The 16,569-nt window shown below is 43.6% G+C and overlaps 1 protein-coding gene across 2 annotated transcripts in view; it reads left to right on the forward strand.

Annotated features, from left to right (window-relative positions):
• Positions 1-12,696, forward strand: part of LOC135257277 (serine/threonine-protein kinase D3) — a 58,112-nt gene extending 45,416 nt beyond the window's left edge. For both annotated transcript variants that reach the window (XM_064339851.1, XM_064339852.1), the window contains 9 exons: positions 1,387-1,663; positions 3,754-3,806; positions 4,076-4,148; positions 4,766-4,872; positions 5,145-5,306; positions 6,818-6,916; positions 7,404-7,671; positions 9,582-9,667; positions 9,760-12,696. In XM_064339851.1, coding sequence (XP_064195921.1) covers positions 1,387-1,663; positions 3,754-3,806; positions 4,076-4,148; positions 4,766-4,872; positions 5,145-5,306; positions 6,818-6,916; positions 7,404-7,671; positions 9,582-9,667; positions 9,760-9,933 — 1,299 coding nt within the window. In that variant the 3' untranslated portion in view covers positions 9,934-12,696. The remainder of the gene's footprint in view (positions 1-1,386; positions 1,664-3,753; positions 3,807-4,075; positions 4,149-4,765; positions 4,873-5,144; positions 5,307-6,817; positions 6,917-7,403; positions 7,672-9,581; positions 9,668-9,759) is intronic.
• Positions 12,697-16,569: the final 3,873 nt, after the last annotated feature.

Genomic DNA, 16,569 nt, shown 5'->3' on the forward strand with positions numbered 1-16,569 from the left:
AGGATCCCTTGTATGTGTGGGCCCCTTGCAAACAGTATCCCAGTTCTCTGGTACTTTTTACACACCACTATTGTCTTCTGTAAGACATAGTGGGAATATCCTTACTCCCAATTACGACTGAGACAGTGGGTAGTATTTTTGGGATTTAGTTTTTTGTAAGGAATTTTTTTCTGTGGACATGCAATTGTATGGAAACGCTTATTGGAGGCTTAGCTGTCTGTGAATTTTGTTGAGTATTACTAATGGGGCCTTCTCTATACTATTCTTTTCTGTTGTGTTTTTTCTACACCACAGATGTCTGTGGTTATTTATTTTGACGCTACTTCTTTTTGCATGGATTTGGATAAGTCCATTGTAACTGAGACTGATTGAGAGTACGATCAGTCAGTGCCTTGCCTAAAGAGGGTTTTGGAGTAATCCTCTGTGATGGTGTCTGTCCTCTCTACCCTCTCTTGTACTGTAACTTGCAATTAAGTGTCTAGATGATGTCATCTGACATTCAAAGGCAGGCCTTGCGGCGAGCTTGAAAAGCAGACTGTCCTGAATAAATAGCCGTCCTTTAGTGGCTTTACGAATTAGGGCCGATGGGTGTGGGGCGTTTTACCTCCCTCTCTCCCCCCCCCCCCCCGCTGCAAGGCTGTCTTTCTTCTCCTCTTTCTTTTCATCATGTCTTTGCACGGTAGCAGAGCCCTGTACTTGTGGTTTCCTCTGCCTCTGTGACAGGGGCCTGGGGGCTTCTCCTCTGTGCCCCTGTGCGCCCCCCACCCCCTCCCCTCCGGGACTTGTCTCCGTCTGGCTCAGGGTCCGGACCCGTACGCGGATCGCGGGTGGTGTTTCGCGTCCCGGCTTTTGATCGGCGCGCGCCCGTCGCCGTAGCGCTCGGTGAAGGCGACCGCAGCCCTTCTGTCTGACACCGTCGGCAGGCGCTGGCTGGCTGGCTGGCTGGCTGGCTGACTGAGTGCCTATTGGCCCGGCGGCTGCTGTTTCCTTCTCGTGCGGTTTCTTTTTTTTCTTCTTTTCTCTTTCTCGGTGGGCGTGTTCGACCGCGCGGCCGAGGCGAGGCAGAGCTCTTAAAGGAGCGCTCGGGAACCCCCGCGCCTCACTCCTCTCCTCAGAGGCCCTTCAGCCGAGCCAGAGGGAGGCCGACCGCGGCTCACGCGCTGCTGGGGGGGGGGCGGCGGAGAGAGCAGTGGAGAGGAAAGGGGGGCGGAGAGGCAGTGGAGAGGAAAGGGGGGGGGGGGCGGCGGGGGAAGTCTGAGGCTCAGAGTACAGAGGTCATTCGAGAGATTATATAAAGGGAGCCCCATCCTGTACCGAACTCGTTTTTTTTGGGAGGGCCGACCCGCGCGGGTGACCATGACGTGACCCCCACCCCTTTCGCCGCAGGAGATCCCGCTCTCGGAGATCCTGCAGGTGGACCCGGCGCGGGACTTCAGCAGCCTGGCGCTGGGCGGGAACCCGCACTGCTTCGAGATCATCACCGACACCATGGTCTACTACGTCGGCGAGAACACCGGCGGCAACCACCACAACCCGGCGCTGGCCGCCTCGGGGGTGGGCCTGGAGGTGGCCCAGGGCTGGGAGAAGGCCATCCGCCAGGCGCTGATGCCCGTCACCCCGCAGCCCAGCGTCTGCACCGCGGCGGGACAGGGCAGGGACCACAGTGAGTACTCCCCGTCTCATAGTTTCAGAACTAACTGTTTGAACCGCCTGAAGCACAGGTTGTAAGGAGTCACCTCGCGAATGTGGCAGATTTAAGGGGGATTTGCTGATTGCCATTTTAACCATTTAAGGTGTAAGATCACAAACTTAATTGAACTGAACTTCTTAAGTGAACATTCTGATGCTGATGGTAATTGAAAGAAATGGAGTTCTTGAACACTGACTTATAATTTTTTTTTAAATATTCCAAAAAAAACCTCTTCTCTTCAAAGCATTAATTTTGTTTTTTTTCTGGTAAACATGTTTACCCAGTAAAGCAGTCTGTAAGGAGATGGACTACTTTATTTGCTGTACTCTCCACCTCTCAATTTTTTTTATGTTGTAAAAGGGAATTCAGGAAGAAAACTGTGGTGTAGAATAGAAAACTCCTTCCCAGTTGCTATTGAGTACTTTTGGCAACTCTTTTTTTATTGCAAATTTTTATTATTATAAAGTTGCGGGTCTATAGAAGTGGTTTTCCATTATCTGAATAGAATGAGAACAAAATATATTAAGAATTTGTGTATAATAGCCAGTACATTATTAATGGTTGTCTCCCACATTTAAGGGTTCCAGACCTTAAATGTGGGAGACTAGAAAAGTGTAGAAGAACGGATGAAGAATGGTGAAAGACCTGGTTTAGGCAGAGATACCTCTCCTTTGAGCCGTCCTGAGTGATGTAGATGCAGTAGCGGCTTATGTTCAGGCCCGCACTAATGCCAAAGTAACCCCACACTATCATACAACTAGCAAATTAAATTGTGTCAGGTTCAAGGGGATTTGCTTATTCCCATTTTAATTTTGCGTTTTTCTACTCAACAGCCCTTGATTCTAATATGATAACTGCACATCAGGCAAATTGTTCGCGAGCAGCAGGATTAGAGAATTTTTGCCCCACAGCCGAAAAATCCTGGCGACACTGTAAACACAAGCTCCTGGTTGAGTGCATGTTATCAACTGAGGTTTTCATTTGTATGAATGAATCCTTTAAAAATATAAAATATAAAGATGGGAGTGGCTAAAAATCAAAAGCAGGGTGAGCCCTTCAGCTGGTGCCCTTCTGAATTCAATTTACCCCCCTCTCATCTCCTTCTCTCCTCTCCTCTCCTCTTTTTTCCTCCCTCTCCTCTCCTCTCCTGTCCTCTTCTCTCCTCTCCTCCTCTTCTCTTTCTTCTCTTCTCTCCTCTCCTGTGCACGGTGAGGGGAACCAGATGATTCCAGTTTCTGTACGTCAGAAGGTCTTTGATTTGAAGGTCGTCCGTGCCATACAGAAAATAACTCTCTTTGTGAAGCCAGCCTCTTTGGAGGTGATTTTAAAAACAGAAAATGGTAGTTCTCTCAATAATTTGGACAGTTTTTTAACGTTTTTTTTTCAATACTTTCTGGCTAATTTTTGCTACCTTAAATTTTTTTTTACATTACTGCTCATACAAAATCACCTCTGTTCACCCAGATCTGGACATTGTTTTATGTCCTTGTACGGTTCCAATGAATTCTTTGGTGTTTCTAACATCAGTCCACCGCAGTTTATGGAGTCTTAGGCTCTGTGCATTTCAGAAAAACAGCAACATTTTGTTTTTCTTCTGACTTGTTTATTTCCATGACAACCTTCAGAGCGAGAATATAGCTGCGCTCCATTCTCTTCTATTCTGACGGTTTTAAATGTCTAAATATCAACATAGCTGTTGTAACAGGGACTAACAGTCCTGTTGTGACTGGGACATATCACAATGACTGGTGTTCATCTGCTGTGTGGTTACTGTCAAAGACACAGTGGGCTTCCCAACCTTTACAGCACTCACTTTTTCTATGTGTTAGAAAATAATGCAGTTTATAAAAACCTGTATTTGCCTTTTTGTTGTAACTGGCCTTGAAGCCACACATTGGTATGTGCAAAGGGAAAATTCAATTTGTGAGGTCTAGAGGAAGGAAAATGTAGAGTTCTGCTGTATAAGGTATATATGGCCCACTCTAATTTAAGGGACGTCTGACACTTCATTCCCCGGCATAAACTCTGAGCCTGTGTTTGTTTTTCTGTACTCTTTCCAACAGACGAGCTGTCCATCAGTATATCTGTGTCCAACTCCCAGGTGAAGGAGAATGTGGTGAGTTTGACTACATTTCCCAGCACTCCTTGTTCCTAAATATTGGATTTCCCTGTGGTTTATCATATTGTCAAATGAGTATCTCCACTGCAAGCCACATAGACAGCATTCTTTATCCATTTATGGCCCTACTTGCACAACCACAAAAATGTTTGTGTTACTGTACTAATTAAATAGATTAGCGTTAGGTGTTTTTTTCAGTGTTGTGATGTTAGTAGCTCTCTAGTATGAACTTACTTGCTAAGTATGCATTTATTTCCTGGTTTTAGGATATTAGCTCAGTCTACCAGATCTTTGCTGATGAGGTCCTGGGTTCGGGACAGTTTGGAATTGTGTATGGAGGTAGGTTCTACCATATGGACATGGCTGTAGAGCTCCTGTTGACCTGTGGTGCTCCCAGGTACCCTATCCAAATAAAGCGGAAGTTGTTTGTCCATCGGTGCAATACTGGAATACTGAATGTGTTACTGCACAGGGCGCCGTTGAATTAGGGAGGGTTTCTGTCACCAGGGCATTCCTGGTTGATTTGTTCCTTGCAAGCTACTTGCCCCAGCTGTGTTTGCTCTGCAGCCCTCCGGGGCAATAACTGCGCAGCTCAACCTGTCAATCACGGAGTGAAAATAAATGGGGGGCGGTTTCATGGGATTCAGGGCGTGCTGGCACGATGAGCATGCTGATATTTGCCCTTTGAAACTGGCAGAGGATGTTGCAACCATGTGACGAGCCTGCAATTACAGCATTCAGATTTGAGGAATGAAGATAAATTGGGATAAAAACGTTAAAACACATTGTAATGGGTTTAATGGGATCAGATGAACTGCTTTTTTGTGTACAGAGGTACCGAAGAGATCAGTGTGTGGGTAGTCAGCCTGTTTTGTTAGCACTCTCGTCCTTGTTGAAAACACACAATATGGACTGTTTGCTATGTCCCACTGTACGTCTCTTCCACTTCTTTAAAGGGAAACACAGGAAAACGGGAAGGGACGTCGCCATCAAAGTCATCGACAAAATGCGCTTCCCCACCAAGCAGGAGAGCCAGCTGAGGAACGAGGTGGCCATTCTCCAGGTATGGAGCCTGGCGGAGACTTTAAAACACCTGCAGAGCCATGGGGGGATGCGTGCTCTGTTCAGTGAGCCTCTCATGAATATGTATTTTTACCATCTTTGCTGTAATACAAGGCTATGTCCATAAACAGGATATTCAGTGGATGGTAGCTGTGGTATTGTTTTTGGATTATCCTGTGGCTACTGGATAGTAGGGAGAGCCTTAGTAACCAGTGACAGTGTGAAAGGAGTAAATGACAGTGACAGTGTCTTCGCCCAAATTCTCCTGAGCAGAACCTTCACCACCCTGGAATCGTGAACCTGGAGTGCATGTTCGAGACTCCGGAGCGCGTCTTCGTTGTCATGGAGAAGCTGCACGGCGACATGCTGGAGATGATCCTGTCGAGCGAGAAGAGCAAGCTCCCGGAACGCCTCACCAAGTTCCTGGTCACACAGGTGAGTGTGTGTGTGTGTGTGCGTGTGCGTGTGCGTGTGCGTGTGCGTGTGTGTGTGTGTGTGTGTGTGCATCTTTGCGTTTGTGTATGTGTGTGTGTGCATGTGTGTATGTGTTTTGTGTTTGCGTGTTTGTATGTATGTGTATTTGTGTGTGTGCGTGTGCATGAGTGATTGAGTGCATGCGCTGTATATGCAGTACATGTGTGCATTTCATTTTGAGTGTCTTGAGGTTTCATTGTGTGTGTGTGCGCGTGAGTCATTGATTGAGTGCATGCGCTGTATATACATGTCCATTTCATTTTGAGTGTCTTGAGGTTTCATTGTGTGTGTGTGTTCGTGAGTGATTGATTGAGTGCATGCGCTGTATATACATGTCCATTTCATTTTGAGTGTCTTGAGGTTTCTTTCTGCGTGTGTGTGCGTATGCATTTGCGCATGTGTGCTTGCTGCGTGCGTCTCGTTATGTTGATGGTTGACTTACATTTGCCAGAGATCTGTATTTATTTATATGGTTTGAGGGTTTGTTTATGGGCCTCTGGGCTGGATCATATCAAAGATGGGACCTGCTTGCTGTCTGGCAGTTCCAGCCCGGGGTTTGATGGCATGGCGGTTGGCAGGGTGATTTATAGAAAGAAACCTCATCGGAGTACACGAGCCCTCCACTGGGCCTGGATTGGCTGCTTCTGTGCCACAGCCCTGATGTGGTTTACGGGCTGAGTTCTTGAATCCCGCCACACATCGGGGCCCCTCAGGGAAAAATCACTGGCACATGGCGGAGAAGGAGAGCCAGAGCCGCCCCTCACGCTAGGCTGATCAGGCGCTGCGCCCAGGGGCCCGCCTTTCTCACCCACGGCCCCGCCTTCTCGCCCACGGCCCCGCCTTCTTGCATTGGCTTCCAAGAAGAAGAATCTGAAGGCGCCGATGTTTTGGAGGGGCCTCCCGATTTATTTTTTGCCTAGGGGCCCCAAAAGTCTAGGGACGGCTCTGAGGGGAGCTAACGTGTATTCCATGATGTGAAATAAGTGGGGAGATTGGGACCTTATAAACTTCTATATCATCTATGTATCATACTACCACGAATGCCATGAATGAAGTGTTTAGAATGAATGTTTTTACTTAGAAATAATGTTTTTATCGTAGCTGTCTGGTATCGTAGCTAATAATGCATTAGACCAAGATTCAATCAACATATGTTCTTAACAAAGTGTGTTTATGAAGAAAAAAGTCAATGTTAAGTACATGTGTTGATTGAATTGTGGTCATATTGTTTTTATGTAATACATTTGTAATAAATGCACCTTGTAATGTGTCATTCAGACACATGGAGTTTAGACAGTTGTATTTTTTATCTTAGACATAGATTCTAGAACGTTTTGTAGTTTTATAAAATGTGGTACAGTAAAAGCTCAAAATTACATACTCAGTTTATTATGTGTGACCCAGATGTTGTTACCTGAAGTCTAAAAGGCCAAATAAAAATGGTTCCATTGATGTATGCTTTGTTCCCACAGATCCTGGTGGCTTTGAGACACCTCCATTTTAAGAACATTGTCCACTGTGATCTGAAGCCTGAGAACGTGCTGCTAGCTTCGGCTGAGCCCTTTCCACAGGTAAATATCAGAGCACAGCTGAATGCACAAGGCTGAAGCCACCCTAGGCCAGGCTGCCTCCTGTTTCAGAAGCCCCTGTGGTTTTAGGGTTTATTGCTCCTCAAAGCTCAATAACCTCATTACAAGTTGTACTTTAGACAGGGGGTCTAGATGTATTGTGCATCAGGTGCTGAGATCCTGCTGACCACTTAAATGAAGTCACATGCCCCATGAATAGGTGTTGTTATTTCTCCATGTTAGAGTATTCATCCCCATGAGATGTGACTGTTCCATAACACTCATTTTGTGCATGTTTTTATGTGTGTGCGTGCATGTCTTTGTCCCTGTGTGTCTTTGTCTGCATGTGTAGTGTGTGGCATGCTTGTGGTGTGTGTTTAGGCATGCCTACCTGGCGTGCCTGTTTGTGTGGTGTGTGTGCTCTGGTGCTGTTTGTGTGTGTGTGTGTGTGCCTGTGTGTGTCTGTGTGTGTGTGTTCGTGAATGCGCAGGTGAAGCTGTGTGACTTTGGCTTCGCCCGCATCATCGGGGAGAAGTCGTTCCGCCGCTCGGTGGTGGGCACCCCGGCCTACCTGGCTCCCGAGGTCCTGCGGAGCAAAGGCTACAACCGCTCGCTGGACATGTGGTCGGTGGGCGTCATCGTCTACGTCAGCCTGAGCGGCACTTTCCCCTTCAACGAGGACGAGGACATCAACGACCAGATCCAGAACGCCGCCTTCATGTACCCGCCCACGCCCTGGAAGGAGATCTCATCGGAAGGTAGCTTAGCAGAGTGTGTGTTAGTGTTTGTGTGTGAGTGAGAGAGAGAGAGAGACAGAGAGAGAGAGAGAGAGAGAGACTGACAGAGAGAGAGAGAGAGAGAGAGAGACAGAGACAGACAGAGAGAGAGAGAGAGAGAGAGAGAGAGAGAGAGAGATTACATGGAAGTGAAGTATGGGATCCACTCAGTTCATGACTGAACTAGGACAAGCATCCTGTAGAGGCCTTGCATGCTGAATTTTGCATTGCTAATTGCTAAATTGCTAAACATCTAAAGGAAAACACCCACCAATGCATACAGGGCAGAATTAGGCCAGTACCTTTTGATAATAAACATTTTTTACATTTTGGATGCATGTTAGGTCAAGTCCCCAAGCACTAAAAACCCAAGATCTGAACCCCAAAAAGAGTCCCCTCAGTCAGCTTATCATGAGACTCACTAACCAACTAAAACCTGACCAACACTAACCAAACTCAGACCAGCACTGCTTTAACAATTTGGTAGAGATACAAAGCAGAGACAAATCCTGACCAAGTACAGGCAGTGACCACAATGGAAAAAGGAAGGTGCAAAAAAAAAACATGCAAAACAAAACTCCCTTACAAATGAACAAAAGTTGCAAGTCCTATTAGGGGCTAAATATAAATGTGTTTTGGCCTGTCACAACCTCAGGGACAGTAAGTAAATATCTAACCAAAAAGAATTTATTGTGAACATAATAATAAATTGAGTTAATAGAGTATAATAGAGTAATAGTATTTAGTAGTTAATTTAATAATTAATCAATGTTATGTGACTGTCATTTATGCTGTTGTTGTTGCTGCTTGCTTTTTATATATTCTTACTCTGATTTTTGTTATCACTACGCTTTGGCAATAAGCATTTTTTTTTAATATGTCATGCCACTAAAGCATTTGAATTTGATATACAGAGATAGAGAGAGAGAAAGAGAGAGATAGACAGAGTGAGAGAGATAGCTATTGAGAGAGATTGAGAGAGATAGATAGAATGAGAGAGATAGAGACAGAGCGAGAAAGAGAGAGGTAATCATCTTTGGCAATACAATTGTGCAAATTTGTCATGCCAATAAAGCGTATTGAGTTAAATTGAGAGAGAGAGAATGAATATATGTGTGTGAGCCTGTGTGTGAGGGAGAAGTATATTTACTCAGAAATATTTAGTCCCATCATGCTGCACATATTATTCTGCCTTCTACAAGTTGTTGGACCCTCTGAAAGGGTACAGTGTAGGTTTTATAAAGCCTGCCCTGAAATATGCAAGTAATATATGCAAAGCATATACAATCCTCAATATGTATGATTTATTTTTATTTATTATTTTGAGGGAAAGGAGGGGAAAAGAAGTGTGTAAGGATATGTTCCACACAGCTGAACCTGAGGGTGTAGGTGACCCTCAGTAATATCGGGGAGGCTGCAGAGGAGCTGACTTAAACGCTACGTCTCAAAACGAGACTTTGATTTGTAGCAGGCCAGCCGTCGGACCACCTACGCGTCTGTTTGGTGAGATCACCGCGGTTTCAGATTGGTGGTCCTGACCTTCAGCGAGCGGTTTCTATGAATCACCCCTTCAGCCCGTGCCCTTCCACCCCTCCACACTGAAAGTTCCCCACAAGTTTTTTCAACCTTTATCGTTTCACATGCTAATCTCCACTCACCTTTTTCTCCCCCCTCTCTCTTTCTCTCTCTTCTGGCACGTGTTTTCGTAGTACTCGGGCTACCTGCGCTGTTCCACGCTGAAATAATGTCCTTCGCTACATTTTATGTAGACTTAGTCAGCCTCTGTACCGGAGCCAGAAATCTGGTTTGCCTCAGTCTGGTTAAAGTGCATTTCTTCTCGTCGGCTTTCCCTCGTGTCTGAGTAAGGCTGTTATGTCAATTCTCTCCTGTAGCGACGGACTTAATAAACAACCTCCTTCAAGTGAAGATGAGGAAACGCTACAGTGTGGATAAGTCCCTCAGTCACCCCTGGCTCCAGGTAATGCGCACTGTGACAGACACATTTCATAGCCTTGGCTTTTCAGAGGCGCATGGCGGTTGACCTGGCGACCCCTGCTGCTTTCCCCCCAGGACTATCAGACGTGGCTGGACCTCAGGGAGTTCGAGACAAGGCGAGGGGAGCGCTACATCACCCACGAGAGCGACGACGCCCGCTGGGAGGAGTACGCCGACGAGCGCAGCCTGGCCTACCCCAAGCACTTCATCATGTCTCCCAACCTCGACGACATGGAGGAGGACCCCTAGTGGCTGGGAGGACTTCCTACGCGTGTCGGAGGAGGAGGAGACGGCGCACGGGACGCCTGCTGGACAGAGACCTTGTTAAACGGCTGAAGCCCTGGACTGACGGTGCACGCGGAGGGCTTACTGTATGTCGCCGTGCGGACTAGAAAGGGGCCGCCACGTGGGTGCCCCTGGACGCGGCGCCATTTTGAAAGTTCATCAGGGGGAAGGCGTTTGAGTTTTCAGGTTTTTTTTATTTTTACTACAGTCACATTTCCGAGATTCTGTGAGGCTCTCAGCTTTATGATATAAAACTGTCCTTTGCTACCAGCCATAGATCGCTGAGCTCTTTGGCCTGATTTCTCGGGTGAAATCTGATTTTATGTGCGTTTGGGAGTGCTCAGTAAGATTAAATGTGATGCACAGCACTTCAACCCAGGGCAGGGTTAAAAGCTTAGACCAAATCCAAGAGGTCATTTAAAATTTCAATAGCATATTTTTCTAAAAGTGATCAGGTGAAAGATGTTTCCTTTTTTTTTTTTTTACATTTCATTATATCAAATTATTTAGCTCATACTGAGGTGATTGATATTTTTTAGAAAGGATTCTGTTCAATTATAAGGTGTCAAACTGGAACACACGACAAGAATGCTAATGCCTTGAGTATATTTTGATATGTGTTTGTGTTGATTCGGGGATAGAATGTTTTTGCACTGTAGGTCAACTACCCTTCTCTTACCGACCCCATCATTATAGAAGTTTGACATCAACGGCTGCTACGTGTAATTCTGGTTCTCTCTCTAAAAAAACTGTCAACCAAAGTATAGAAGTGACTAAGCAGAAAAAGGGATTGCTGGTATGGCTTATATCTGGAAATTCAAATCATGCTTTATTTATTCAGAAATCTCAATCTTTTGTGGTGAGTGTGTTGTCAGCAGAGTTGGTTTTATTCTTTGCGGACCAGAGTGATAGGGTGGAATTTATGTTGGATTTACGATCGTGTCACGCATTTTAGAAAACGGTGAATTTGTTTCACGAATTGTTATTAAAAAACATACATCTATATGTAATACGAAGTGATAAAAAAATGATATAGCCGAGGACCAAATCTGTTTTAACGTACATAGTCAGAAATTGATGTGACCACCTTATGCATTAATGCTTTTGATCCTCTTTCGTTTTTGAATTCTGTGTTAATGTTCGTATCGCTGACTTTCCTGGAGACTCGTAAAAGCAACTGGATCGATGCAAGGACAGTTCACATCTCAGCTGCGCAGTGTTGCTACTCTAACTAAGCTACAAGGTCGAGCCTTTCTACAGAATCAGCCCGGCAAGAGCCCTGTGGGCCACAATACCGAAGGATGGAGACTTGAAGTCGCGCCATTTCTAATGCCGAAAGGCTAAAACCTAGAACTGATGAAAGATGGAACGGCCGTGAAAACCTTAGTTTATGAAACAAAGCTTTTTATTTTCGTATTGTTGTTCTTACCCAAGCACTCGGTGCCAGATCAGGATGCAGAACTCTCTGGTTCAGTTATGAAATGCTTATTACAAGAGTATCTGTTGTTTTTTTCGTTATGCTTTCAGTGTGTTTTTCTATACGTGTGTTCTTTTCTGTTATCAGTTGGTCCGAGGTGTGACAGTGTTTCAGGTATCACGATATCCAGGGCTGGAGTGTATAATCAGGTGTGTCAGGTCTCTGTGTGCGTTTCCGCGCAGCTCGATTTGTGTGTGTTTGCGTGTGCATGTTCATTCGGGCATCCAGGATACCTATTACATTTTTACAAAGTGCAGTTACTGAAAAGGCTACGCAGCCTTGAAGGTTACAACCTTTTCACAATTATTCTTTGAAAATTTATTTTAAAATTAAATCAGTTGTTTTGGCCTTAATCAAAAAAAGTCATGAGATGTATAGCAGGCTCATGGAATCAAATAATACATTCTTTTTGTGCCCAAAATGCTTTCATAAAGAAGTATTTTATCCAGCATCCCCAATAATATACTGTAAATTGCATTGTTTATCATGATTGGATGAGCTTTACAAGACATCAGACTTAAAGATGCGCCGCTGGTTTAGTTTTGTTTGTTTTTTGTGTTTTACAGCAGATGTTACATCAAGAAAAAGCAGTATTCATGTGTGTGCGTGTTGGTGTGTGTGTGTGTGTGTGTGTGAGTGAGTGAGAGAGAGAGAGAGAGAGAGAGAGAGAGATGTGGGCTAACAAAATCCACATTTGTCTATCATAATCCACCTCATTTACCGAAAAACCTTGAAATTTCAAATTTAAACCATTTACAAACTGCTGTGCAGTTAGATGGAGAGATATAAAAGCACACACAAAAATGAAAAATTCAACACAGAACATGATTGTGGGAGATTTTGCAAATCTCATTGCCTCTTTCATGCGTGGGACTACATCACTTTCAAAAGCACATGCAGCGATCGTGTGTGTGTGTGCGAGTGTCTGATACAGAGATAAAACTTCAATCTGCCGAGGTTGCGCTTTGTGCATTTCAGTCCTAGTGTATTTCCTTTTGGTGATAATCCATCTGGTTTGTGTGAAAGGCCCTTGTAGACTGGTCTAGGGCATGTAGAGCAGAAAAAGTCCATGAGAATGGGGTATACGTCATGGTGAATGATACCACATACATGAAGCACAAATTGGAAAGGTGCTGAAGACCTGTCCTGAGAATCCTTTTAATGTCTGTTGCCGCTGGTTTGGCAGATGTTCAGTGTTTTTGTATATTTTAGTATGTACAGATTTAATAAAAACCTGCATCTTAACAGTATTTCAGGCTTTTGTTTTTATTCTGCAGCAGCCACACGGTTTCGGAAATTTTGGAAGGACTTCCTATTTATGTCAGAGGTCTAATCGTGTGTTCTTTAGACCCGTGACTCGGTAGCAATGGTGGCAGCGAGCTCATGACCAATGCGCTTAGGATGTTCAGAAGAGAACTTCATTCACACTTGCAGAAGACTGCTTTCATTCTGAGTGCTGTTGCTTTCAGGTGTGTTCAGGGAATTTACCACTGACTTCTGTGTAGACACAGTGGTTGACATAGGCGAGCCAGGAGCTGACAATCTATTACATGCTTTTTGGTTGTGAAAATTTTTTAAACAAAATTCTCGACCACCACGACGGAGGACTGAAGTGCAAGCACATACAAGCCTTTGGCCCTACTCAGAATTATGTGAGTCATAAGTCCCATTGAACCTCAGATGATATTTACTCATAACCCAACAAATCTGACTCACCAAAAATGCTAGTATCTGAAATACTAGTTATTCACTGTTTCATTTCAAATCCAATGTGCTGGGGTACAGAGCCAAAACAAAAATTTTTTTGTCACTGTCCCATTTACATTTAACTGTATTAATTTTATCTATCAAATGTTCAAGATCCATTCAGTATATATACACAATATTTGAGACAAGAGTTTCTTGAAATGTGTTCTTGTTCATGTTAGGTACGAATTAGTAATTATAATTATAATTTTATACTTCATCTTTTTTCATAGTAAGCATTTTAGCATGTTGTGATATTTATCCAGTATGACATCATTTACATGTCTGAGCACTTGAACGTCATTCAATAGGCAAGAACAGTATATGACAAGATTTAATTTCCAGGTTTTGAGAAACTTTTACAGTTTTCTTTTTAAAGGAATGGAAAAATGGTTTAATAATCCAAATCTGGTGTCCTCTCAGATTTTTTTTTTTACTATGGTCTGTGGTCCCTGGGAAAGGTGGGTGCAGGGTGGAGGTTAAGGGAAGACAATAACAAATGATGATAACAGTTGACAGTTAATTTATCCGTGCTTATTTAGTTAAATTTGCTTTAACATTAGAAAATGTAGAAATTCCTACTGAGACTAAATAGAGGGAAATAAAGCTTATTCTGGGGTTGTCTTGACTGATTGAACTGTACATTAAATGAACAAAACATTTTCACTGAAGAAAAAATCACCAGCTATCTACTACTATCTAAAAGTAGCTTCCAGTGTTGCCAGATTTTAAAACTGTGAACCCGACCAAAGCCATTTTCACTCGCACAATAACATTTAAAAAAGTATCCCAATTGGGTAGGAATCGGCCCAATCTGGCAACAATGGTGGCAACTGGTTACAATGGAATATTACAGGGGAAGAGTGAATTTTGAAATTCATTAGCGTTGTTAAATTCCAACTCTATTCCACATCCAAATAAGCCACTTCACTTTGCAGACAGCGAAAGGTACCAATGAAGCGCCACAGAAATTCATTTTCGTTGTGTCATTTTGGAAATGTCTCAAGCGTGCATTGTGATCCCAGTGTGTGATTTCCTCTTAAATGGTAACAGCAGCGTGGAGTAGAGTACATGTCTCTGGACAAGCGATGGAAACTACATCAGATCAACTGGCTAGAAAATGCTTTCGTTAAGTGCATTTCAGTATCATTGCAGGCTGCACAAACACGCTCAATCAGTGAGATACCTGGTTATTTTGGCAGGCACGACCAGCCTATTGTAATTTTATCTTTTAATTGCCACTGCAGCAGTAGGTCTGAGGCCTCTCAGCTTCATTACAGGGACAAAATAAAGCCTGCTGAGCATGGTCTCCTTCTTCTCCACTTTCACCAAAATGGTTTCAAGATGTACAAGCACCACGTGGCAGATTAATCGTTTCCAACCGAGAGAGAGAGAGAGAGAAAGAGGGAGAAAGAGAGAAAGGCAAACCACTTCATCCAGTCAGTGACAGCTCTATGTGATTTAGTTTTTCCTTTATAAAAATCTTTATTGAAGCACTTAACTGATAAAACTATATGTTTTCAAACAGCATTTTGGCGAGAGAGGGCTAAATTCTGAGAGGTATATTGTATTACATTAGTTACTTGCTTAGGAGATAGTATGATGAATTAAAATGATCCCTATGTAACATTTTTATGAACTCTATAAGTTAAGACAGCTGGATTTTTAAACAGGAGCAAATGAGGTCACTCCTCTCAACAACACCACAGTAGAGTCTAAGCCTCTAACCAAATAACTTGTAAATAAACCACAGTGCAATGCTAAGCATTTATTAGCGCCTGCATGGCCCAGAGTGAAGTGTTTCACTCCTTTGGAGCTCATTCAGATAAGAGAATTTGTGCAGTTTGTACAGTAATGTTTCTAGAGGTTGGATAACATCAACAGATTATTTTTTTGTGTTAATCCACAATTCTAAACGCAAATATAAGTTTTTATGTCATGCCAGTTCTTGTTTTACAGCATTCTCAGGTTGTATATGCCATAGGAAATATTTCCAACAAAAAATGATTAAATGTTTTTTTAATCACGTACCATACATGTGTACAACCTCAGGAGGCTAACATGATTACATTTCTATACCAGCTACTTTTTGGAGCTCATTGTCTTGGCCAATCAAAAACAGACTAAAATTGAAATAATATCAACAACCCCCAGACAGTGCACTATCCCTTTAAGATGCAAAGTTCTTCAAATTTAAGACCATTTGCTTTCATTCCACAGACTGGCGAAGGTCCACAGATACCGAGAGATCCCAGAACTTTTTAATGTGGTAAATTGGTGGTTGTGGGGCCGTTGACCATTGATCTTCATTTCGGCTGTAAACCGCAACGCCATCACACAAGCCTCTTGATTCTGTTTCCTTGTGCCGCGTTCACCGCTTTACACCACGCACTCCTAACCATGTATGCCCAACACTCAGTGCTCAATTACCCACTAATCACCATACGGACTGAGCATCTCTTGATTGCGCTGTGGCTGTGTTACGGAGCCCATCCTTCACAGTCCAGTTGGTCGGCCTCCGAGTGATGACAGTCCGCCGCAAAAAACCTCCTTGTGTTACGGTGCCTTATCTGCCTGTGGGGGAACATGTAAAAAGACAAATGGTTCCACATGCTGCTCTGCGCAGAAGCAGATACACAATGGCTGCTTGGCGCCCCACACACCCCCAATCAGTCAACTGATTGATTTTACTACCACTTCATCCTATTTTGGCACCACTCTATTCCATGGGCAGTTTAGGACAGTGGGATTGCAAGGGGTGGGTGGGAGTGCAATTCTACGAGGTAAAATTCTTCTAGTTTAAAATCCGTGTGCATGTTAAATGCTTACAAAATGCTTCTGAAGAATACTTTTAGATAAAGTAGCTGGCAGTGCTTCAAATGAGATTAAGTAAGCATTTCTGATAGTAAAATGTCCCAACTGAATTCCGGTCAAATACACAGCATGTGAAATTTGAGTATCTAAGGCCTCCAGTCAGGATTCCTGCTTTGGGGCATTACCTTTAAGTTCACCTGTGATGTAAGACTTGGCAGTGCAGTCAAAATGTGAAAGCCTCTTCAAGATCAAACTGATGTGTGTGTGTGTGTGTGTAAGATTTAATACCAGATATCATACACTGTGTAGAGGCTGGGCAGCTGTTATATAAATGACAGCATTGTGGTCTGCTAATTCCTAAAAAGCAACAAAAGGAATTTTTCATGATAGTCATTGCTTTGTTGTTAATCTCGGTTGGAAAATAAATTACCTAGAAGAGGATTGTGGAAAAACTAGAACAAAATCTATATGATAGAGATATTATGAATTCCCAATCACTGTACAAGCAGCTGGAATATTATAAACCTAAGCATGTTACTTCTTGGTGGTCGACCATCACATAC

This window comes from Anguilla rostrata, chromosome 6 (genome assembly GCF_018555375.3).
Source record: "Anguilla rostrata isolate EN2019 chromosome 6, ASM1855537v3, whole genome shotgun sequence".
NCBI lineage: Eukaryota > Metazoa > Chordata > Actinopteri > Anguilliformes > Anguillidae > Anguilla > Anguilla rostrata.